Source organism: Lethenteron reissneri, chromosome 17 (assembly GCF_015708825.2).
Source record: "Lethenteron reissneri isolate LAM-NWPU_2019-01 chromosome 17, ASM1570882v1, whole genome shotgun sequence".
Taxonomy (NCBI): domain Eukaryota; kingdom Metazoa; phylum Chordata; class Hyperoartia; order Petromyzontiformes; family Petromyzontidae; genus Lethenteron; species Lethenteron reissneri.
In genome coordinates, this window is record NC_083795.1 from 15,603,404 (window position 1) to 15,627,160 (window position 23,757).

The 23,757-nt window shown below is 54.4% G+C and overlaps 1 protein-coding gene across 1 annotated transcript; it reads right to left on the minus strand.

The window, feature by feature from the left end:
• Positions 1 to 456: 456 nt before the first annotated feature.
• LOC133343251 (nucleoprotein TPR-like) lies at positions 457 to 23,727 on the minus strand. The gene is given in 25 exon segments (XM_061552686.1): positions 457 to 1,314; positions 2,524 to 2,784; positions 3,570 to 3,788; positions 3,911 to 4,065; positions 4,299 to 4,431; positions 5,074 to 5,256; positions 6,167 to 6,223; positions 6,968 to 8,164; positions 9,155 to 9,270; positions 10,712 to 10,823; positions 13,196 to 13,267; positions 14,347 to 14,403; positions 14,917 to 15,018; positions 15,704 to 15,767; positions 15,769 to 18,917; positions 19,111 to 19,300; positions 19,602 to 19,771; positions 19,861 to 20,286; positions 20,832 to 21,017; positions 21,112 to 21,288; positions 21,428 to 21,708; positions 21,837 to 22,125; positions 22,448 to 22,585; positions 22,689 to 23,289; positions 23,552 to 23,727. Coding segments are annotated over 25 exon segments (8,538 nt in total). The 3' UTR covers positions 457 to 1,287.
• Between the last annotated feature and the right edge of the window lie 30 nt (positions 23,728 to 23,757).

Consider the following 23,757-nt stretch of genomic DNA (forward strand, 5'->3'; position numbering starts at 1 on the left):
CATTGCTCCAGATACTCATTTAACGCTGAATATGGATGAGCATTGAACTCAAGTGTCCAGGTTCGTAGTAGTGCGCGAACTACTGCGTCACCGCTCCCCACAACACGCCCACTAATCAGCCATGATCAATCCACTGCTGAATGAAGGCCTGCCTAAGTCAGCGCCACTCCTCCGGTCTTGCGATGCAACAATCTACCCATGCACCTTGCACATGAACCTCGCACACGCAAACGCACAGATATACCATGGCCAAGTGTTACAGCAACCACACGGAGCAAAGCGACACACATGGGGTTGCCACTTGTCTGGGGTTGACCTGGACAGTGAAATAATAGAATTAGTGTCTGTTCGAATGGCAGGATAAACACCGCCCGGGTTTTTTGCCCATGAAAAAAAGTGGAAACCCCTACCCACACACACCTTCCACAAGCACAGAGAGCACGGCCACAACAAACGCACTGTGCCCACACCGCACGCGCGCGGTGCAGTTTAATATAAACGCGGGGGGGGGGGTGACACGTGGCTCCAGGCACCCTGCGCTTCTCCGACCGCGAGCCAGCGACCCCGAGATGCACATCGCTCGCTTGGCTCGCTTGCCCGCCCATTCGTCAATGTTCGTCGAGGTGAAACCCTCGTCCCCACGTTCATCACGTGGGGGTTTCAAATGCAACGATAGCAAAAAAGGCGGCTAATTACAGCGCTGCCGCCTATGTACAACCGTGAATATAAATCCAAATTGTTATGATACATCATCATCATCATCCGTGTGGGGGGCCCCACGGACCCGCTCTGCCCCCGGGGCCCCGTGTCTGTTGAGACCCTCACTTCCTGAGGCGCCGTTGCCTGAGCAACAAGCCGGGCCCATGGGGCCAAGACGGGACGGAACCTCAATATGAACCCCACCCAGGACTGTGCACGGAGGGGGCGCTCAGAGGGGACGGGGGTTTGGGCCCCCTTCCTGACGGCTCCCAGGACTGCTGGGAACGTGAAAGAAACCCGGTGTGAGAGCAGCGTCAGTGAATGCACGAGTGCGCTGTGATTGAGTATGATGTGCGTCTGGTGTGAGCCAGTGTGCTGTGCGTGTGGTGTGCTGTGAGTGAGGTGCGGGTCATATAGGGTGTCGCCAGGTGGAGGTCGTGAGCGCAGTTGCTCTCTGATGCCGAGGAGGTGGCGGTGGAGGAGGTAAAGCCACAAGGTGAGCACGGCAGCCAGCGGAGGCGGCGTCCAGGGCCTGAGCTCGCGTTCCACCGTGAACGCACGGAAGAGTGGCGAGGCTGGAGGGGGCGCTCAGCTGTAAGTGGCCTCCACTGCATCCTGCGGGGAGCAATCAACATCAGTGAAGGCAGCCGCTGTCTGTTGTAGTGCACTGCACGTGCGTTGTAGGAGACGCGGCGGACGGGAGGTGCAGGTGGTGGGAGCTGTGGGTGGTGGGAGATGCGGATGATGCTTCCCCCCCCCCCCCAAGCGCCACACTCGATGGGATGAACCTCGCTCTGAATTATGCATGTGGGCGGTAATGGTGGCTTGTTTGCACAAAGCAATGATTTTTAGCCGTGCGCAGATCAACCTGAAAGCACTCGCGGCCTGACAGCCAGGAAAGGAGGGGAGGCGGGGACAGCCGAACAGATGCAACTCGTGGGTGCCGTCGCGCCTCCTGAGATTTTACGAGGCCTCGTCACGTGCATGGGTCAGAGCACGAGGGCCACCATCATGGACATTGAGTAAATTTTTCACGTAATCAATTAAATTCATGGCAGCGAATAGCCAGCGTGCCGCGGTGACGAAGAGTCATGGCGTCGACCGCTCAGGGTGCCACGATTATTTATCCAAGTCATCTAAAAACGGTTAATTTATGTTCTCTGAATTGAGGCAATAACCGATAGTAAACTTGAGTCGTTGATAGTTTCAAGTTCAAAGGACAAGGCCTGTACATGTGGCGCACTGTGCCTTGTATGTATATGTATGTATGTTGAACTTTTATCACCCTGGAGGTGCGGGGTGCGTTCCGATGGGATGAGAAGTGGAACCATGGCGAAATGCACCACGTAGCTCAGAATTCAGCCTTCAGCTAAAACTTAGCGGGAGTTTTATTTTCTACACGACTTGTTTACCTGAGGAAGCCTCACCGAGTCTCGACTCTTTTTCAGGGTGGTCGTGTTAAGTTTTCGCAGGAGGTGGCGACGATTTGCTTTATGTTTTCCAATTAAGTATTTTGTGAGTCATCTTTTAAAATTTCGCTCAAATTTGGACCATGACGGTGGAACATAATGGCTTTTATTCTTCATTTTATGTCACGGAATATGTCATGCCCACTGAAGCAGATGATGCGAAGTATTTAATAGTCAAAGCAAGTAGCATTAACCAGGGCGGCTTGCCAGACCCCTTCAGCAACCAGTAAATGTGCCACTGCTCTGCTATGTCAACCCGGACATCCAATATCCCTCCATAACCTAGAAGTAGCGAAGCTCCCTGTGTGGGGACGTGTGAGTCAGTGGAAACCACGATCCCATCACATCCCCTCACCATGCCGCCGTGATCACTGGCCCGAGAGCTGTTGCTCATCGAGCTGCCGACATGGTGGCACTCGCTCCTAGGACGTGCCCCGTCTGCTGCCCCATCCTCGGACTCTTCACCATCATCAAAGTCTACAAACTGTTCACTGTAGAACTCGTTTTCCTCATAATCGTCGTAATCATCGTCGTCAGAGGAGCTTGTGAGCCACGGGGGCACGCGCCTCTGTGCGGGGCTCCGGGCCCGGCACTGACTCAGCTCCGCACCGGGATCCTGGTGCCGGCAACACAGACATGGGCCAGCGTCATCACCCAGCCACATCTTCCTACCCATCCGCCATGATCCATCACACACCCACTAGCCACCATTATCCAAAAGACCCATACTGTCCAGCACACATCCACCCACTGTGCACCCCACACACACATTAAATCGATACTCTACATTATGTACACACGCAAACATCCATAACGCACCACAAACTAACCCTTACAATACTGTACGTCTACGTAATGACACATGCGTCACATGCCCAGCCATTAAACCAATCCTGTACGTGCAAGTACGTATGCATACTACTCATTCCATCTGGCTGGGTCAAATAATTGAATGTGCCCCATCATTGATTCTGTGTGTTCTTTATTCTATTCTGCGTGTTTATCCAGGAAAGCCATGAGACTCTATTTCAGGAGGGTCCTGCCAAGTCTTGCACAGTAAGGGGCAATTATCACTACGCATTTTCAATCAAGTAATTTGCATCGTACTGTGTAAAATTTGGCCAATTATAACCATGACGCCGGGACACAATGGCCTACTATTCTTCAAAAGAGATAACGGGATCTATAACATCCACTGTAGAGCAAACGCTGCATAGTATTTCAAGGTTATTACACCCGGAGTAATAACTGGGTCAGCCTACCAGATTACGAACCGTGAACCACTACAATATGCAGTAAACGTGCTACCAATGGGCCATATGTCAAGATGTTACCAGGGTCTGGGCACACGAGTATGTACCCTGAGCCCACGTGTGGAGGGATGGAGTCGTAACCTCTCACCTGGGCCGCTCCGCACAGCGAGGAGAGCTGCTGCTGCTGCTCCAGGTGGAGTCGCTGCTCCAGTCCGGGCGAGGCGACGTCTCCCAGCGGCTCCAGGCAACGAGCCGGCACCAAGCCCAGGCGACCTCTGACCTCAGCGTGCCGCAGCCCCGCCGTCCGCAGCCTCGGGCCGTCAGCGAGGATGGCCACACGAACCACCTCCCCTGCGCGTAGCCCCAGCTGGGCCAAGATGGGGGCAGCGCACGCACACACTCACGTACGCACGCAGCACCCCCCATCATCCTGGCTTCTCAATGTGAAATCACCTCGTGGCTCATATGGCCATCCCAGTCGCCTCTTACCAGGGGCAGGTCAGAGATCGGTGCATCTGCAGGAGGCTGGTAGTCACACAGCGCTATGTAGGAGGCCAGCTCTGGTCCTGCCCCGTAGCTCCCAGTGTCACGGTCGGGACTGCCGGCCCGGCTCTGTGAGCTCAAGAGCAGGGTTAGGCCTCCTGCTGCACAACACGAACCCCACACACACGCGAACACATGCGCACACGTCGGCTTACAAGGGCAGCAGTGCTCGTGCCAGGCGTATGTGGAAGGTGCAAGTGGCTTAGTGCTGATAGTGAGTGTTGGTGACAAACGTTTGTCCAAGTGCTCGTGTTGTTGGATCGTGTTGGTTGTGGTCGGTGATGGATTTTGGTGGTGGCTCTTGGAGTTGGCAGTGGGTGCCGTTGATGGGTACCAAGGCGGTTGTCTTGTTGCAGTAGGTGGGTTCTCTTGCAATGCCAGGAGGCCCCATAACCATGTACAGGCTCGGAGGACCCCGCGGCATCAGTGTGGGAGTCGGTGCAGCGGCTGGTCGCTGGGGGGTCGCCCTGCCAGACGGGAACAGCGTTCAGTGGAAATCCCAAGACTGACATCCAAACCGAGTCCCTACCCACAAGGGAGCAGGGCAGGCGCGGTGGCACCAGGGTGCCCAGGTGTGTAGACGCAACATCTCACCACCAGCCTCGTATCACTCGGCTCGCGTTTGTTTCCTGCATTTAACATTTTCTTGGGGACGCCCAACATTAACGTAAATTGGGGCAGCTACAAAGCAAACAATATGCGTGCGAGGCAAAATGAAAGGAGGAGCGTGTTTGTGTGTGGTACATCGTTTGTGTTGGGTGTCAGAGCTATGTGTTGTGTATTCCCTACGGTGTTACTGCATCTGGGGTAGTGTGGTGGGCCTGCAGCGTGTTGTGTATGTAGTATGTGTCATGTGTAGTGTGTTTGTAGTACGTGTGTGTGGTGTGTACATAGTGGGAAGCACAGGTGGTGTATCTACCAGTCATCTCAATCAGTCAACCGAAACACCCAGGTCTGTCCTGTGACCAGCCAACAAGCCTTCGACGTTTCACGTGAAGACCTCTAAGGGCACTTAGCCTGGCACAAAGTTAAGCGGTGAATGGCGGCCGTTACTGCTGTCCGTGTGCATATTCTGGCTTGTTCTGCCTGCACGTGTGGCTGGGCTGTACTTTCGAGCCGCTCCTGGGTAGGTACTCGAGGAGGTAGTCATCCATGGTGGCGTCGTGCAGCGCCTCCTCGGCCTCCTGCACCAGGGGGCTGCCGGCCACACCCAGGGCCCGCAGCTCCTCCACCAGGCGACAGAGCAGGGCACCTCGTGCGCCGCACTTCCCCACGACGTTCGCCAGTCGCGCCTGCGACGGAAGCGAGAGTGTACATTACGGGCTGCATCTCTTCTTGGTTCTTTCGGTAAAGTCACGTAGAAGGGAAGTAATAAAATAATAAAAATAAAACATAATATTACTTCCCTTCTACGTGACTTTACCGAAAGAACCAAGAAGATGAATCCCTGCAGTCACGAAAGCTTTAAATCGAAAGGGCTGCATCTCTTTCGCTGCACATGTTGCACAAGCAGCAACAACAACAGCAGCAGCATTTGTCACGAAGTGGCGGTGATGTCACCACAACACTCAAGCCAGTCTAGGTGCCCTTTGAGGCCACGTGAAGTGTCGAAGGCTCGCTGACAGGTTTCGGGACAAAGGTGTTATAGGTTGACTGATCAATGACTGGCAGATGCACCAACTGTGTTGCCCACTGTGCCAACTTGCTGCGTTTAAGCCGCCTGGTGCTCCGCTCGTTGTTGTGAGCATCACTTCTTTGCACTCTCTTGTTGTTGGGGAACAACTGCCTCCAGCTGCCCAGTAGCGTCCTTCACAAACCTCCACAGAGGCCGATCTTGATACCGCTGTACTAGTCATCGGCAGCTTCACACTCTTCTGTACTGCATCAGTCCAAATCTTCTCTAGCCTATTCCACACCCATTTAGCCCCTCTGTCTGGCCAAACAGACGCTGCTGCGGTGGCTGGGTTGTGTGACAAAGCCAATTTAATTGCGTCTGCCGGATGAGCTCACCGATGGGACAGTATCCAAATCTTTTACAGATCGATGCCAACTCCAGCTGCAAGTGATGACAAAATTCTCACTTGCAACTTTCATCACGAGGCCGAAACCAGGCTACTGTGGGCTTCAATGGGGTTTGAGGTGGATGCACTGCAGGTGCATTCCGTCACAATGCAGTCCAGCAGATGTGGTTGCTGTACGCACCTTGAGCGGAGCCACAGCAAGCTCGGCCTCAATCCTCTTTTGTTGGAGCAATGCGATCTGCGTGAGCGGCACAGAAGCACAACCACCCACATTACCACCTAGTCTGTGCTGACCAGGCAACGGGCAGTGTGTGTGTGTACTGTACACGTGTGTGTGCAAGTTCAATAGTGGGGAGTGGTGGCATAGTGGTTATGAACCTAGAAACCCGAGTTCGATTCACAGCCAACATCACATGACAAATATCTGAACGAGTTCTGGACCTTCCCGGGGTTGCCTGAGCCTTAAATGAGTATCTGGTGCGGTGTGTAAACATGACCACTGGGGAGACAAAGGTGGCTTGACATGGTGCTAGCCACATCGCCTCCTCGTGCTATGTGTTGGCCTTCACAGGTGCTCCATAAAACACTTGCTCCGACATCTTCTTGGTTCTTTCGGTAAAGTCACGTAGAAGGGAAATAATAAAATATTATAAATAAAACATAATAAAATAATTCTCACGACGTTTCAGCCACAACGCAAGCAGCTGTCCTCAGGTGAAGAACAGGGCTGTCGGAAAGACAGCGTCTGAATGGGCACCACCAGGCTTGGCAGCGTATATTTAAGCTGGGTTGGAGGGGGGGAAGGAACGCCTTGACAAAGGAATTTGCATATCAAGAGGAATTTAGCATATTTATGGCAAATGCAGATATGGGATTAGTCACTACTTGTGGAATACGTAGGAGGTGGGGGGGGGGGGGGGGTTTCAAAGTCATATTATGCCCGTGCAACAGTCTGTTAAGGTTTTTTGTGCACGTGCAATACCTGGCTCTTGAGACTCTTGTAGCTCTGCAGCAGAAAGTTGATGTCCGTGCTGCCCTCCCTGGTGCTGCTGCTCTCCCTGTGGTCTCTCTCTTCGTTCTCTGGCTGCTCTCCGTACTGAGCCGGCCCTTGTGGATGTGTTCCCCCTGCTCCGCCCCACTTCGGCAGGGTGGCTACCGCACGTCCCTGAAGGGCTTCCGCCTCGCGCCGCGGAACCCAAATGTCGGGCCCCTCCCGCTCGCCATCTCCGCACGACGCCGGCAGCCTTCCCCCGTCAGCGCGTCGCTGGGATCCATCTCGCTCGAGTGCGGCGATGCGTTGCTCCAGCAGCGTGTTCTCGCGCTCCAACTTTCCGACTTCTTGCGCCATCGCAGCTGTCGTGCTCCATGCGCCCGGCTCCCTGCTCGGACTTTCTGACGCGAAGACGGCGGCGGGCCGGAATCTGCCACCGCAACTCGCCCGCAGTTCTTGGACGTCGCGTTGAATGCGCACGTCCTCCCGTCCTTCCCTCGCCTCCTTCTCGTCGTCCCGCAGCGCCGACAGCCTCCCCTGCAGCATGCCACGCTCCGCCTCGCTCCGCTGCAGCTGCTCTTGGAGAGACCTGAGCAAGGCAGACATTTCCGACGAAACCGGAGCGTCTGCCGTGTCGGTCGTGAGGCTCGTTCCATCCGTGATTGCCGAACGCTGCCGTCCCATTTCTGTGTCTGTCATGCACGCCGCGTCGCTCCGACTGCAGCCCCTTCCCAGCTGAGTGTGGTGGCGACTCCGGGTGCCCGCCAGCTGCTCTTGCGCATCACCCTCGCCGGCTGCCCCGCGTCGCTCTGCCCGGGCATTGGTGTTTTTGTCACCGCCCGGCTCTCGCTCCCGGGCTATTCTCTCCATCTTTCCCTTCATGATGTTGTTCTTGGTCACAAAGAGGAGGTTCTCTCCCTCGAGTTGGCTCAACCTTTCCATCAGGAGCTGGTTCTCATGTATCAGAGTGTCTTCTGGCCTGCAACAGCTGCTGCTGGTGACACCGTTGTCTTGACTGCCGTGGCTTCTGTTTCTATCTTCTGCATTTACCTCTTCCACGTCCTCCCTCTCGTCACTCCCCTCCCTCTCCTCACTCCCCTCCCTGCTTGTGGAATCGGAGAGGCCACAGAGAGTGGCGCTGTCAGCCATCTCTTGTGCTCCGCGCGAGTGTTCCTGCCGCTCTGCACACTGGACACAGCCAATGTAGCACAGTTATCGCTGTGGACAGCACCAGGTGCTGGAGTTGAATGGTATGTGTGTTAAACTTCTTTCGCACCGTACGTAGCCAACCGTGCTAATCAGAGAAGTGCAGTTGTCAGGGTCAGGGCTGTGTCAGATTTTGTGTGTGTTTTGGCTTTGGGGTAATTTTTTTTTATCCAAATTTTCTGTAAATGATGATAAAACGTATGCAGGCTGGAAACAAACCGATTCAACTGCACCCAAAGGAGTGCTGCTCACAAACGGCAGGACGGCAGGATGGCACGACTCCCATCACACTTGCATGCGACCAATGCATCGCATGCCAAGTTCTAGTTCCAGAGCCAAATGAGGCCACCGACTGATGAAGAGTTGAAATCGTGGCCGTCCCAACATATCCAGCGGCCACGTGGTCAGCTCTGTGGAGCTGGTGGCTCAGACACGGCTGAAAGCATTGTGCACGCCATGTGGTGGTCACGTGACTCGCATGCAAGCATGATGGGGAGTCATGTCGTTCTGGCTGACTGGTGTGTTGGAGTTGTGTGAGGATTGTGTTGGGGTTTGTGGGTTTGGGTTATAAAGTTAAAGAAGACAATTACAAAGGCCCTGGTGTGCCGTACAGTGTTGTAATTCTTCAGAAACGTGGGCATTAAGAATGGACAAAGTGGAAAATCGGGGAGTTTTCAAACGTGGGTTTGGCGTCCAATAGAGAATATGAGTTGACAGAGAGGAATTCCAACAAGGCAGTACTTAATCAAATTCAGCAATAAACTCAATAGCAACCAATCAAAAGATGGCAACATAACTGGAGAGGACATATCTAGGTGTGAGGTCTTGCAGAGAGATGCTCGGGAGGGAAGGATGATTGGAAAAAAGGTCTCGAGGTTTGACAAGCTTGAAAAGTAGGAAATGTACTTGTAACTGAAAAGGGAAGCACATAATCAGAGGAAGAATGGTCAGGGAGAGGAGGCCGTTGCTCACCGCATGCCCCTCCTGCTGGCGAGCAGCGTGAGTCTCCCCGGCCGTCTCGGAGTGGCCCTCGCACACTCCCTCCAGCCAGGCCAGCAGGGCAGTCGGACCTGGCTCACCTGGCTCCTCTAAATGGGCAAAGCAACGCGCGACAGCAGGCCAAGCTGCTTCGTGAGCTCCTTATCCCGTGCCTCTGCGCATTTGCGTCTCAGCCATGCACAAGTTTTTTTAATTTTGTTTAGCCGGCGAACACTCAAGAGACCAGGAGAGTCTCATTCGCTGCATCACCAATATGACAAAAGCAGTAACATAAAACAAAGAACAAAGAAGGTAATATAAATCAGCGCAAAAACAACTGCATTACATAAGAAATCATATATACTCCACAAACATAAACATTAAATCAGATAAATTCCTGTTACAAAAATTGCCTCCAATTACTTATTACATACTGTTAGTACTGTAAAGAGTTTCAGAATGCACTGTGCATTACGAAGTGTTGTGTATGCTAACATTACCACGAGTAGAGAGATATCTTAACAGACCCCGATCACCAGCCCCACAGTCCCCACGAGACTGCGGCCCCTGGTCCCAGCAGATCCCCTCAGCTGTTTAACCCATTGGAAAGTTGCCGCCTTTTGCCTTTTCAAATCCGCCAACCAAGCCAATTCCACGATCATTTACCGACGAAGCCGTTCGGCCCGAGTGGCTGTGCCAGTGAGGCAATTCGTGGTCTCCCGGCTCGACGTGTGCCCAGCCAGTGGGTGGTTCTGTACGCCCAATCCAAGCGAAGGGGCCGTTTATCCTATGGTAGGAGTGCGGCTTTAACAAGAACAGGGCGATCCTACAGTACAATTAAGTTAAGAAACATCATGGAATTCGGGCGATTATTGCACTAGAATATAAACAGACAAGGATAAAAATCAAATGTGTTACAGCTGTCATATAGAACTGCAGCTTGGCTCGCAGATCCTCGTTTGCTTTCTCTTTAGTTTTAGGAGAACCACACCACTTAGTGAGGGACAACCAGCAGAGCGTCAATCCACACCGGCATGTATTGGCTAACGTGACTGTTAATGCCCAACTAGATCATGATGCAATCACTTCGGCAGGAGTGATTGAAAGGCAGAGGCCAAATCCACTCAATAACAATAGTGGAAGGCTGCTAAACGTTAGTGCAGCTTGCAAACACCAACACGCTAAACCTGTATCGGCGCATCCACACAATATCGTGACTGCACTCCACATCTGCTGGACCAGGGGTCGGCAACCTGTGGCTCCAGAGCCGCATGCGGCTCTTTAAGGACTGCTTCGTGACGTTATTCATTAAGGACCACCGTCCCGTATTCACCACGTGCATTGGCAGATCTTGAAATCGTGCGTTTTTTACGAATTCGATCAAAATGGCTCTTCTTGTTACTTTGGTTGCCGACCCCTATGCTGGCCCGTATAGTGACGGAATAGCACATTGCGGGCCGCACGTCCTTGACACCAGGACACCAGGACACGCACACATAGGTAGACACACGAATGTACGCGCACGCACAGGTGCTCTGCGCACGCACGCACTGGTGATGGTGCCCAGGGTCAGTGTCGTCTGCAGATTCTTGTTGAGGGTCGGGTCCATCGCGTTCCTCCAGCGGCGTTCTAGGAGCTCGTCCCAAAACACCATCTCTCCACTCTGCACTCACACGCGCGGACACACACAGATGCCCACTTGCAATGATAAACACGAACACCTGCTTGCACACACACATATAACTTGTTTAAGCCTTGGGCACTTGGGGCAAGTACCATTAATGAACACCTATTAAAGCCAACATTGCTTACGATTACAAGAGTGTGGTGTGGCCAGTACCACGCCAGACCGTCTTTGTCTTCCCAGTGCTGATGTTGCTGCACCCCACTAGGTACTCATTTAAGGTGGAATTGACTCAAGAGAGGCCAAGGACAAACTCTGCTTCTGTTTGCCACTGATTTTACCCGTGGCCAAGAAACGCATGTTGCCGGGTGTGTAGCTCCACTGCACCAACACTCATGTAAACCGTCTGTCGACTGTTGGGGTAAGTGCTACGATAGCGAGCACCTATTGAGTGTGACATGGCTACCCTTCTCTCCCAAGTCTTATTTTTACACCAGGCAAGAACTTGTTCGGGTATCACTCGCTACCGATGCTGGCCGTGAGCAGGAATCGAGTTCAGGACACCGAGTTTGAGGCGCAGTTCGTTAATCAATACGCTACCACTCCTCACACACACAACGACAAGATAAATATCCCCCCTATAGCCATAACTCTTCGGGCAAGTGCTGTTTGCGAGTGCCTATGAAGGCCACCAGAGTGCCTATGAAGGACACCAGGTACTCATTTAATGCTGATTCGATGTAGGGGAGGTCAGGGGCTGGTTAAAATCACCAATGTTGGCCTAAAGTGGAAATAGAACTTGGGTCACTGGGTCCATAGCTCAGTGCGCTTAACTACTACACTACTGCTGCCCGCAACAACGACCATCATTTGCCACTAAGTGGTGGTGAAATCACCGTGGCACTTATGCCAGGCTAAGTGCACTTTGAGGCCACGCGATGTGTTGAAGGCTCGCTGGCAGGAGGTCATGGGATAGATCCAGGTGCCGTGGGTTGACTGACTGAAATGACTGGCAAATGCAGCAACTGTGCTCCCCAATGTGCCAACTTCCTGTGTTTTAGCTGCCCGGCACTCTGCTAATTGTTGTGAACATCACTCCTCTGCCCTCTGTTGTTGCTGGAGGGCGACTGCCTCCAACTCCCCAGCAGCATCCTTCACGAACCTCCACAGAGGTCGATCTTGACACTGCTGGTACCAGTCATCGCCAAGTCCAATCAGCTCCACATCTTTCTGTACCACATCAGTCCATCTCTTCTATAGTCCATGCCACACCTGTTTAGCCCCAAATATCCACCAAAACAGTAGCTGCTTGGGCATGCGGTGGCTGGGCATGCAGGCTACATGACTCAGTCAATGCAGCCTCGCTTGCTGGAGGATTTATGAGCTCCTCGCACAATCCAGTCTGCTTAAACCAAGAATGGATTGTTTGCAGGCCAGCCTGAATGTTTCAAACCTGCGCAGATGTTCCTTTAGAGGTCTCCACGTCTCGCAAGCATCGGGATGGGAGGGCATGACTGTGGCCGAGAATAGCTTTGAATAGAGCAACAGGCCAGATAGCTTCCTCACAGCGTTGCGCAGATGATGGAAATATAATGCTGCTCAACTGATTCAGAGTGGGACCTCGGCTGCCAGATTCCAAGAACACAGGATGAGATGTTACTATCCTTTGTGCAAGCACTTCCAAGAGTTCATGAACAGTGAGCCTGGTGAAATTTGGGGAGCACATCGTCAGTAGTGAACCTTTGGTTCCTAGGGTGTTTCGGCCTTTCATACTATACACCCTCCCCAAAGGCGGCCAGCGACAGGGTGATCAATCCTACGCTTGCGTCCCATTCCCAATTAGTCATAGGAGTTGCCTTGTTGTTGATAGCCAACATCCCATGGGACTATGCATGGCAGGGGCGTCCTCCTCCCTGAGTCAAGCATTGTTGACTGCATACCTCCTGGCCCTCTCACTTTGGGGCCCAGCTGGGGTCTTTCCTCTTCATCCAGAGCCACTGACTGCTGCCTTCTGCCGCCTCCGATACAGCTCTGATTGCCGAACGCTGGCTCTGGCCCTTAATTCCCAGGTCTCTAAGCAGTCTGGTTGTAGATGTTGCCACAAAACCTCTGCAGCCCACCAGATAGCTTCCACACAGCATTGCGCAGATGATGGAAATATAATGCTGCTCAACTGATTCAGAGTGGGACCTCGGCTGCCAAACCAGAGTTGGTCATAAGCACACTGCCCAAGTACGGAAACATCTCCACTCTCTCCACAACTGCCCCATCACTCATGGGGAGTTGAGGGAGGGGAGCATTTGATGACGTAAAATACTCAGGCATGTGCTTTGTTTTAGTGAGGCTGATGGTAAGGCCCCATCTCACACGCACCTACACACACTCATACTGCCTTTCACTCTTGGACACACCTTCAGCTGAGAGCGCAGTTGGAGAAGTGACTGCTTGAGCTCCTGATATCGCGTTGGCTTCTCATCTTCTCCCTTGGAGATAAACGGACAGCACACAGACACGTGACCCACATGGACACGTGCACCTTCATAAGACTCCCTGGTTGTGCGGCACAGGTACCGAGGTGTATGGTGGAAAAGTGCATATATGGCAGAGTATGTAATGTGATGTGCATCAGCCAGTCATCTAAGTCGACCCGTGGAACCTGGGTCTGCCCGGTGATCTCCTGTCAGCGGGCGTTCGACACTTAACGTCGCCTCAACGTACACATCGCCTGGCACAAGCATCGTGGTGACGTCACCACCACGTAGAGGCGAATGGCGGTTGTTGTATAAGGTGTAGATAATGGAGTGTGGGAAGGTGTGTGATTAAAATGTTATGGGTTGCGTGAGAAAATTTGAAAGTGTGTGTGTGTGTGATGGGGTGGGTGTGTGTGGGGAGCAATAGTGTAGCGGTTAGCGCGCTGCGCTATGAACCCGGCAACCCGGGTTCAATTCCCACTCACGCCCAACACCAGTGACGATCTGAACCGGTCCTAGGCCTCCCCCAGGTCGACTCAGCCTCAAATGAGTACCTGGTGCAGTGTGTAAACATCGCCACTGGGGAGACAAAGGCAGTCGGGCGTGGTGCTGGCCACCCACCCTCTCGTGTACCGTTCTGGCCTTCATAGGTGCTCGCTAACAGCACTTGCCACAACAATCTGTTAAGCCCATACGGGGGATATTTGTGTGTGTGGGGAGCGATGGTGTAGCGGTTAGCGCGCTGTGCTACAAAGCCGGCGACCAAAGTTCAATTCCGACTCATGGCCAACACCAGTGACGATTATCCTGAACTGGTCCTGAGCCTCCCCTAGGTCGACTCAGCCTCAACTGAGTACCTGGTGAGATGTTTAAACATCGCCACTGGGGAGACAAAGGCGGCCGGGCGTGGTGCACCACCCACCCCCTTTGTTTGCCAGGCTGGCCTTCATAGGTGCTCGCTAACATCACTTGCCCCAACAGTCTGTTAAGGCTATACAGGGGATCTTAGTCTTTTGTATTTGTGTGTGATGGGGTGGGTGTGTTTGTGTTGTGCAATGATGTGTAATGGGGTAACTAGGAGGTGTGCCCACCATGCTGTCTGCGATGGACTTGCACAGTTGAATCAGCCTCCTGCTCTTTGGAGAGGCCTGCACAACACGAAAGCCACGTGGGGTGGGCGTGGGAGGGGAGGCAAGACAGCATGAGCATGCGCGAGAGTGATGACATCTTTAAATTAGCTTTATTAAACATGTGCAGCAGCAGTCTGAGATGCACAATATATCTCATTCTTGCAAATGAGACTTTCCTAGTCTCTTAAATTCTCAACCTGGTTAAACAAAATAAACGTAAATGAGATCTGCAATGGGGCAATGGGAATCGGGGTCAAATTTGGTCTTTGGGGGTCATGCGGTGATGTGATGATGTGGCGAGGGAGATAGAAAGGAGGATATATGACGAGGGGAACCCACGTGCCTGCCCCTATGAAGGACTGGAGCCTTGCGTGGCTTTTGAACGAACACCATTATTGGAAGAAGCCGAACCACAACAGGGCCTGAAAAGATTTTGCACTGCTCAAGACGTGACTTTGCATCTACATTAAGACCTTCCGGGAGGAGAATGCGTAAAGGTAACTGCGGGTGGGTTTGGATGAGACGTCACACCGTGGTGAGTGCACAGGGAGGCCTGGTCGTGTGCTGGGCTGTGGCGTCCACACAGGATCGTGCCGGGCAGCTGTCCTCACCGCCGTTGTTCAGCTTCGTGGCCTGAATTTAAAGACGAGAGATCGGTCGGTCAAACCCTGTTGGTGGGGGTGCTGAAACCATGGCAAAGGCGCGTTGGGGCTGCCGGGGTCTGCGTGTGGCTGAAGACTCCAGCGTCCAACGGTAAGCGTGGTGGAAGATTCGTGTACGGTAATTTCACACAGTACGGTGAGCATTACGTTACTTTAATGATATATATATACGGATATGTTCCATGCACAAACGTTACCTGTGCATGGCACATTTAGTGTGGTCTACACCTAAATCCAAGTCACTCAACTGGAGCGAGATAGGGTTTACCCTTTCTGGCATTAAAGCAGGTGTTAAGATGTTCTTTGCACTGTTCCCCTTTGGTGTTCTCTGGTCTAACGCTGTTGAGATGAGGCTATAAAGAAGGATGTCACTGATGTAGACCAATTTCAAAGACAATGCATAAAATATCAGAACGTGTTTGTATGTTTTGCCAAAAGTGTGTGTGGCTAATGCAGACTTGACACCTTACAAATTGTTTCTATTTGGTTTTGGAACATCTTAACACCTGTTTTATTGCCAGAAAGGGTAAAACCTTGTTTTTCTTCATAGAGTGCATCTGTGTGTCTGTGGGGCAGTTGACCATCTGCGTGGTGGAGTGTCTCTGTGGTCCTGTGTGACGCTGTGCCGTGACGGAGCGACGAGGTGGCATTCTCACCGGTGTGGGCTGCTCTTTCTGCTCCTCCTCACTCGAGTCATCCTCCGTGCTGCGCCTCAGCTCGACTTCTTGCAGCCACCAGCTTGCAGCTGATGCACTGCAGCTGCCTCCTCTCAATCTCCAATGTGACATTGTCTGCCTGTAACTTGGTGTTGTCTTGCTGTGATGTGACATTGTCTGCCTGTAACTTGGTGATCTCTTGCTGTGATGTGACATTGTCTGCCTGTAACTTGGTGATCTCTTGCTGTGATGTGACATTGTCTGCCTGTAACTTGGTGATCTCTTGCTGTGATGTGACATTGTCTGCCTGTATCTTGGTGATCTCTTGCTGTGATGTGATATTGTCTGCCTGTAACTTGGTGATCTCTTGCTGTAATGTGACATTGTCTGCCTGTAACTTGGTGATCTCTTGCTGCGATGTGACATTGTCTGCCTGTAACTTGGTGATCTCTTGCTGTGATGTGGCATTGTCTGCCTGTAACTTGGTGATCTCTTGCTGTGATGTGACATTGTCTGCCTGTAACTTGGTGATCTCTTGCTGTGATGTGACATTGTCTGCCTGTAACTTGGTGATCTCTTGCTGTGATGTGACATTGTCTGCCTGTAACTTGGTGATCTCTTGCTGTGATGTGACATTGTCTGCTTGTATCTTGGTGATCTCTTGCTGTGATGTGATATTGTCTGCCTGTAACTTGGTGATCTCTTGCTGTGATGTGACATTGTCTGCCTGTAACTTGGTGATCTCTTGCTGTGATGTGACATTGTCTGCCTGTAACTTGGTGATCTCTTGCTGTGATGTGACATTGTCTGCCTGTAACTTGGTGATCTCTTGCTGTGATGTGACATTGTCTGCCTGTAACTTGGTGATCTCTTGCTGTGATATGACATTGTCTGCCTGTAACTTGGTGATCTCTTGCTGTGATGTGACATTGTCTGCCTGTAACTTGGTGATCTCTTGCTGTGATGTGACATTGTCTGCCTGTAACTTGGTGATCTCTTGCTGTGATGTGACATTGTCTGCCTGTAACTTGGTGATCTCTTGCTGTGATGTGACATTGTCTGCCTGTAACTTGGTGATCTCTTGCTGTGATGTGACATTGTGTGCCTGTAACTTGGTGATCTCTTGCTGTAATGTGACATTTTCTGCCTGTAACTTGGTGATCTCTTGCTGTGATATGACATTGTCTGCCTGTAACTTGGTGATCTCTTGCTGTGATGTGACATTGTCTGCCTGTAACTTGGTGTTCTCTTGCTGTGATGTGACATTGTCTGCCTGTAACTTGGTGATCTCTTGCTGTGATGTGACATTGTGTGCCTGTAACTTGGTGATCTCTTGCTGTAATGTGACATTGTCTGCCTGTAACTTGGTGATCTCTTGCTGTGATATGACATTGTCTGCCTGTAACTTGGTGATCTCTTGCTGTGATGTGACATTGTCTGCCTGTAACTTGGTGTTCTCTTGCTGTGATGTGACATTGTCTGCCTGTAACTTGGTGATCTCTTGCTGTGATGTGGCATTGTCTGCCTGTAACTTGGTGATCTCTTGCTGCGATGTGACATTGTCTGCCTGTAACTTGGTGATCTCTTGCTGTGATGTGACATTGTCTGCCTGTAACTTGGTGTTGTCTTGCTGTGATGTGACATTGTCTGCCTGTAACATGGTGATCTCTTGCTGCGATGTGACATTGTCTGCCTGTAACTTGGTGATCTCTTGCTGTGATGTGACATTGTCTGCTTGTATCTTGGTGATCTCTTGCTGTAATGTGACATTGTCTGCCTGTAACTTGGTGATCTCTTGCTGCGATGTGACATTGTCTGCCTGTAACTTGGGGATCTCTTGCTGTGATGTGACATTGTCTGCCTGTAACTTGGTGATCTCTTGCTGTGATGTGACATTGTCTGCCTGTAACTTGGTGTTGTCTTGCTGTGATGTGGCATTGTCTGCCTGTAACTTGGTGATCTCTTGCTGTGATGTGACATTGTCTGCCTGTAACTTGGTGTTGTCTTGCTGTGATGTGACATTGTCTGCCTGTAACTTGGTGATCTCTTGCTGTGATGTGACATTGTCTGCCTGTAACTTGGTGATCTCTTGCTGTAATGTGACATTGTCTGCCTGTAACTTGGTGATCTCTTGCTGTGATGTGACATTGTCTGCCTGTAACTTGGTGATCTCTTGCTGTAATGTGACATTGTCTGCCTGTAACTTGGTGTTCTCTTGCTGTGATGTGACATTGTCTGCCTGTAACTTGGTGATCTCTTGCTGTGATGTGACAGCCTGTAACTTGGTGTTGTCTTGCTGTAATGTGACAATGTCTGCCTGTAACTTGGTGATCTCTTGCTGTGATGTGACATTGTCTGCCTGTAACTTTTCATCGGATGCCTGTAATCTCTCATTCTTTGCATGTAATATGGTGCTGTCCGTCTGTAATCTTACAATGTTTTCTTGTAACATCGTGTTATCCACCTGCAATGTAGTATTGTGCATGTGTAATGTGGTATTATCGGCTTGTAGTTTTACATTGTCTGCCTGTAACTTGGTGCTGTCTGTGTGCAGGTTTGCAATGTCTACTTGTAGTTTGGCAACAGTTGCTTGTAATGTTATACAGTCAGTCTGCAGTGTTGTGTTCTCTGCCTGTAGGCTTGCTGTGTCCTCCTGTAGTGCAGAATTCTCTGCCTGCAGCGCATGAGATGCTCTCTCTCCCGGCAGCTTGAGCTCGCCGATCCGGGCCTTCATCTCCTCCAGCCTGCGCATGAGAAGCACCTCGCTCTCCAGCGCTTGCTCCAGATTCTCTTGCACCTCCACCCTCGCCCTCCGCTCCTTCTCCAACTCCTCGTGCAGCCTCGCTTCATCACGCAGAGCCTCTCGCTCCTGGATCAGGGCCTCATCGCCCAGCTGCAGGCAGCAGGAGAACCTGCCAAGCGTGTGCTGCTGCAGGACGGCCAAAGACTCGCTCGTTTCCACGGTGTCGCCCTGGTGATCGTCGTCACCGACGGCCAGCGGCTCCAGACCCAGTTCCGTGGCACTCGGGGCTGCCGACCCTCCCGGCTCCTCCTGCCGCCCCTGCAGGGCCTGCAACTGGGCGCGCTGCGTGCACTTGTAGTGCTCGAAGTAGCGGGCCTGAGCACGGAGCTCTGCCTCCTTAGAGAGGAGCAGCTCCTGGGAACGACGGAGGCGCTCGCGCAGCACCAGCTCCGTGGTCTTCAGGCCCGACACCTGGGACACAACAGCAGCACCAGCAGTAGCAGCGACAACGTCGACAACACGGTCACTGGGAAACTCGCGCACACAGGGCATGCAGAGCGAGGAACAGTGAGTGAGTGCTAATAACGCGAATGTGGCGTGGGATGATGTAGTGGGGTGCAAGCGTTGCGGGTCGATTGTGCAGAGATATAAAATGCAGCCACACCGTAGCTTGGAGGTCACGCTGCGTGCACAGCAAGGAGCGCAGCCGAGTCTGCAGAGTGACCACCTCCAGGGCCTCCTCGGTCTCCCCAGGGCCCCTGGGCCCTCCTGGGCCCTCTAGTCTCCCCTGCGCTCCTGCCGCCTCATTTAGCTGAGCTTTGAGACGGGCCTCAGACTTTTCGAGCTCCTGCACTCTGCACACGGGGCACAATCCAAAAGCATGCATTTAATTACACACAAAATGGTGGCAACACATGGGACGAACAATGATGGTTCGAATCCAGCAGACCTCCCTGGTTAATACTGCGGTTTTTCTTTTCTAACCATAAAATACTACACACTATCGGCTTCGCAGTGGATGCTAAATAACCTGTGACATCATTCGAAGAAGAGTAGGCCATTGTGTGCTGCCATCATGGTCCATATTTGCAGCTGAACAAGCACACATTTGCAAAAATAAAAAACTTGGAGGTAGCAGTGGTGATGGTGTCTCACCTGTCCAGGAGTTTGGCCTCAGAGCACTGCAGGGAGGAGACCTTCCCGTGGAGAAACCTCTGCTCCTCTTGGAGAGCAACCAGTTCTTGGGTGAGTGACTCCACTTGCGTCCGTGCCACCTGCAGCTCTTTGCCGGTTTTCCGCTCGCGCTCGCCAGCCTCGAGCACGTCCTGGGGGGGCAACGCCAATCGCACTGATTACTCAACGGTCACCACAGCCCTGCTGAGGGCACAACTCAGCTGTTGAGCCACGCACCTACCTGCTGCAGATGGGAGCACCTGTTGCGCAGCGCAGCTTCTGTGCGGGCGAGGGACGCGTGGGCGGCCTGGGCCGCATCCCTCTCCTTGCGAGCGGTGGCCCCGGACTCCCTTTCCTCCCGCACGGTGGCACTTGCTCTGTCCAGCTGCTCAACCAGGCGAGCGAGCTCAGCGCGGGCCTCGTCCCGCTGGGAGCGCAGGGCCACACTGGCCCGCTCGGCCCCCTTGGCACGCTGGCCTAGCCGCGATGCCTCGTGCCTCAGCTCTGCGCCCGCCATTTCCAGCTGCTCAATGGTGGCGGACAGACGGGCCTCCCTCGCGGACGCGTCGCACGTCGTTTGGGCCAGGGTGGACGCCCACTCCGCCTCTCGCTCCGCGAGGGCGGAGGCCGCCGCGTGCATGGCGCCATCGTGCTCTACTCGCTGCGTCTGGGGGAGGCAATGGAAGCAGCAAAGGTACCATAAACGCTGCAGCTACAGGGAGTTGACAGCGTGGATGGCTGGGGAAGGAAGATGAAAACTATGGGGGCAGCAGAGGAGAATGTGCAACCTCCCACTGAGCCTTGGTTTCTGGAGCAAAGATATGTGGAGTGAGAAAAGAGGGGAGAGTATAAGTGTTTGGGTTGTGTCGAAAGCGATAGTGGAAAGGTTAGTGCGCTGCGCTACGAATACGGTGACCAGAGTTTGATTCCAATTCACGGCCAATATCAGTGACGATTATCTTAACCAATCATGGGCCATCCCTCGGTCGACTGAGCCTGAAATAAGTACCTGGTGTGGTGTGTAAGCATCATCACGAGGGAGACAAAGACAGCCGGGTGTAGTGCTGGCCACCCACCCCCTCGTGTGCCGTTCCCGTCTTCATAAGGTGCTCGCTAACAGCACTTGCCCCAACAGTACTGGGTGAGGTTGGCATGGCAAGTACACGCATCAGCAGCAACACAAGCAGCGGTAGTAGTGATGCACCCCCACACCTCCAGCTTCTTGGTCAGCATAGCCACCTCCTCCTGCAGTCGTGCGACCGCTCCCTCAGCAGCCAGCGCCCGCGCAGTCTCCCGCTGCCACTCGCCATTCAGTTGCTCCAGGGAGGCCTCGGCCGCTCCTCCTCTCGCCCTCCAGCGGTGGAGCTCCTCGCCGAGCGAGCGCTGGCGCCGGCGCACCTGCCACACGCGGTACAATCATCGCTCGCCACCCTTGCCGGCACCGCCACCGCCGCCTCATCGCCGCCTTATCGCCATGGCTCTCGGCTCCCACCTCCTCATTGCGGATGATGAGTCGCTGATGTGTGGCCTCCATGTCCTGCAGGAGAGCCTCCTGCTGAGCAAGTCGAGCCGTCATTGCGCGCTCCGTGTCAGCCTTGGCCTCCAGCAGGGCCTCGCCACGGACCAGTCGCTCCTGTAGGGCAGATGCCCTCTCGTCCGCCACACCACACTACCCAGAGAGAGGTGCACGCAGTGATTTACTGCAGGCAGGGTGTGGTCTGGCACTCTATAACTGCATATTAGGGGCATAAGGCATTGGGCCCCTGCTTGCCCTTGTGAATGCGAAGCTGCGTGTGGCTGCCCCTTGCCTGCTCTTCGGTGACACGGAGCCGCTCGATGATGTGGCGCTCGCTTCTCTCCTTGGCCTGCAGCTCCTCCCGCAACCGGTCCCTCTCCTGCTCGAGCTCCCCCAGACGCTGCTCCTGCTCGGCGAGCTCTCCCTCCAGCACAGTGAGCAGACGGGAGCCGCCGGCGCCACCGGGATTCATGGAGGCCTCGACTGCCAGGCTCAGCTGCTCGTGGAGGTGCTCCCGCTCTTGCGCAATCTCCGGGAACTCGAGCGCCGGCTGCCTGCTCTTGGCCGCATCCACTACGGGGCACGGACAAGGATCACGCAATTAACCGTCGGGCGCGTTGCGCATGCAGGTGAAGTCACGCAAGGTTCAGCGGGAGGGGTTCATGCCCAACGGCCGAGACGGTCAGACGGGCGTCCCGCACCTTTGTGCTCAGCGAGTTTCTTCTCGGCCGCGTGGCGCTCTTGACGCGCCTCGTCCAACTGCTGCTGCAGCCGAGCCTCGGCGGTGGCCCTCTCGGCGAGCTGCCGCTCCAGGCGGGTGGCCCGGTCACGTGCCCGGCCCTCCCTCCCCACGGTTTCACGCACGACCTCCGCCTGTTGGGTGGCCCGACGCTCCGCGCGCCGCTTCGACAGCTCGTGCTCTGTCACGGCGTCCTCCAGCTCAGAGACGCGCTTTTGCAGCATGCGGCGATCGGACTCCAGATCGGAGACCTGCATCAAGGGTCAGCACGGACGAGCATGGGGGCAAGGGTTATATGCGCAGTGCAAGCACCACCCATACACACGATGCTGCCGATTCTGTAAGGTACCTTCACTTGCTCTAATCGTGAAGTCAGTGGTGATGATGGCAGTGGTGGTGACGACAGTAACGGCAGTGGTGGTGACGATGGTGATGGTAGTGGTGGTGATGATGGGGATTGCGGTGGTGGTGATGATGGTGATGGCGGTGGTGGTGATGGTAGTGACGATGATGATGGTGATGGCGGTGGTGATGACGATGATGTTCGCGGTGGTACTGGTGGCCCGGCCATGCCTGCGTGGTCAGCTCGTCGAGCGACACCTCCAGCTGTGCCCGGAGTGCCCTCTCATCCCGCAGCAGGCGATCCAGGCGCTCCGTACGTGCGTTCATCTCCTCCTCCACCTCCTCCTTCTCTTCTTCCAGGCGCTCCACCTGCCAGCGGCACGGGCAATATGTGTTCGCGTGGATGACACACGCGACCCCCCCCGGCCCTGCCGCGTGGCCCCCAGTCGGGCGAGATGGCAGTGAAGCGCACCTGCTGGAAGCGTTCAGCCAGCCGTCGTTCCGTCTCGGCATGCTCCGCCAGCCTCTCCTCCAGTCGCGTAGCCTTGAACTGGGCCACGCGCGCCTGCTCCTGCAGGGCTCGCTCGCGGCACGCCCGCTCCGCCTCAGCGGCCTCCGCCAGTTGCAGCAGCCCCTCCAAGTTGGAGATCCTCTCGAGCAAGCGCCGATGCTTCGCACTTCGATCCCGAGCCGCACTCCACCGCACTTTCCGCCAGGTTCGCAGACGATGCCTCGTGCCATTGTGGTGCAGGCGACGTCGGCCCCTGGGTCTCCCCAACATTCTCCGTGTCAGGCTCGGAGATCCTCCGGTTGCTGGGCGACCAAATGCCGGTCGCCGGCTCGCCACCCGCAGCGTCGCCGCTGCATGAGTCAAGGGAGTCGAGGCATTCGAGCTCTCGCACGGCGGCGAGCCTCTCGCGCAGGGCCTCCAGCTCAAAGATGGCTCGCCGGTGGTCAGTGCGGCTCTGCTCCAGGAGGCCTCGCAGCCGCCCCACCTCCGCTGTGGCCTCCCGTAGTCGGAAGCGCAGCGCCCCTCGCGCTGTGCAGCCCGCCTCGCCACCCTCCCTGCGCAGCTTGCGCACGTCGAAAGCCGCTCCCTCGCGACCCAAACCGTCGATGCACTCACCGCCAGAGTCGTTGCCTATCGGCTCAGGCTGTGTGGAGTCTCGTGCCCCCCATGCAGGCATCGTGTGCACAGGCACCGCGTGCGCAGACGTCGCCTGTACAGGTGCCCCGTGCGCAGGGGTTGTGTGTGTAGGTGTTGTGTGTGTAGGTGCTGTGTGCTCGCGCATGTGGTCCTTGCCCCCCACGTGTCCCCCATGACCCCGGTCGTACCCCGCGACCGCCCCTTGCTCCGGTAGCCACAGCCGCGTTCCGCCCGCGCACTCGGGTGCCGAGAATCTGCGCCGCGAGAGCGTGAAGTCCACGTTACGAGTCCCCCAATCGCCCCCAAGGGTCCCAGCCCCCCCCCGATCCCAAGCATCCCCCCGTCCCCCATTGGCCTCGGCCATGTGTGCGGGGGGAAGGCCTCCCGCAGGCGG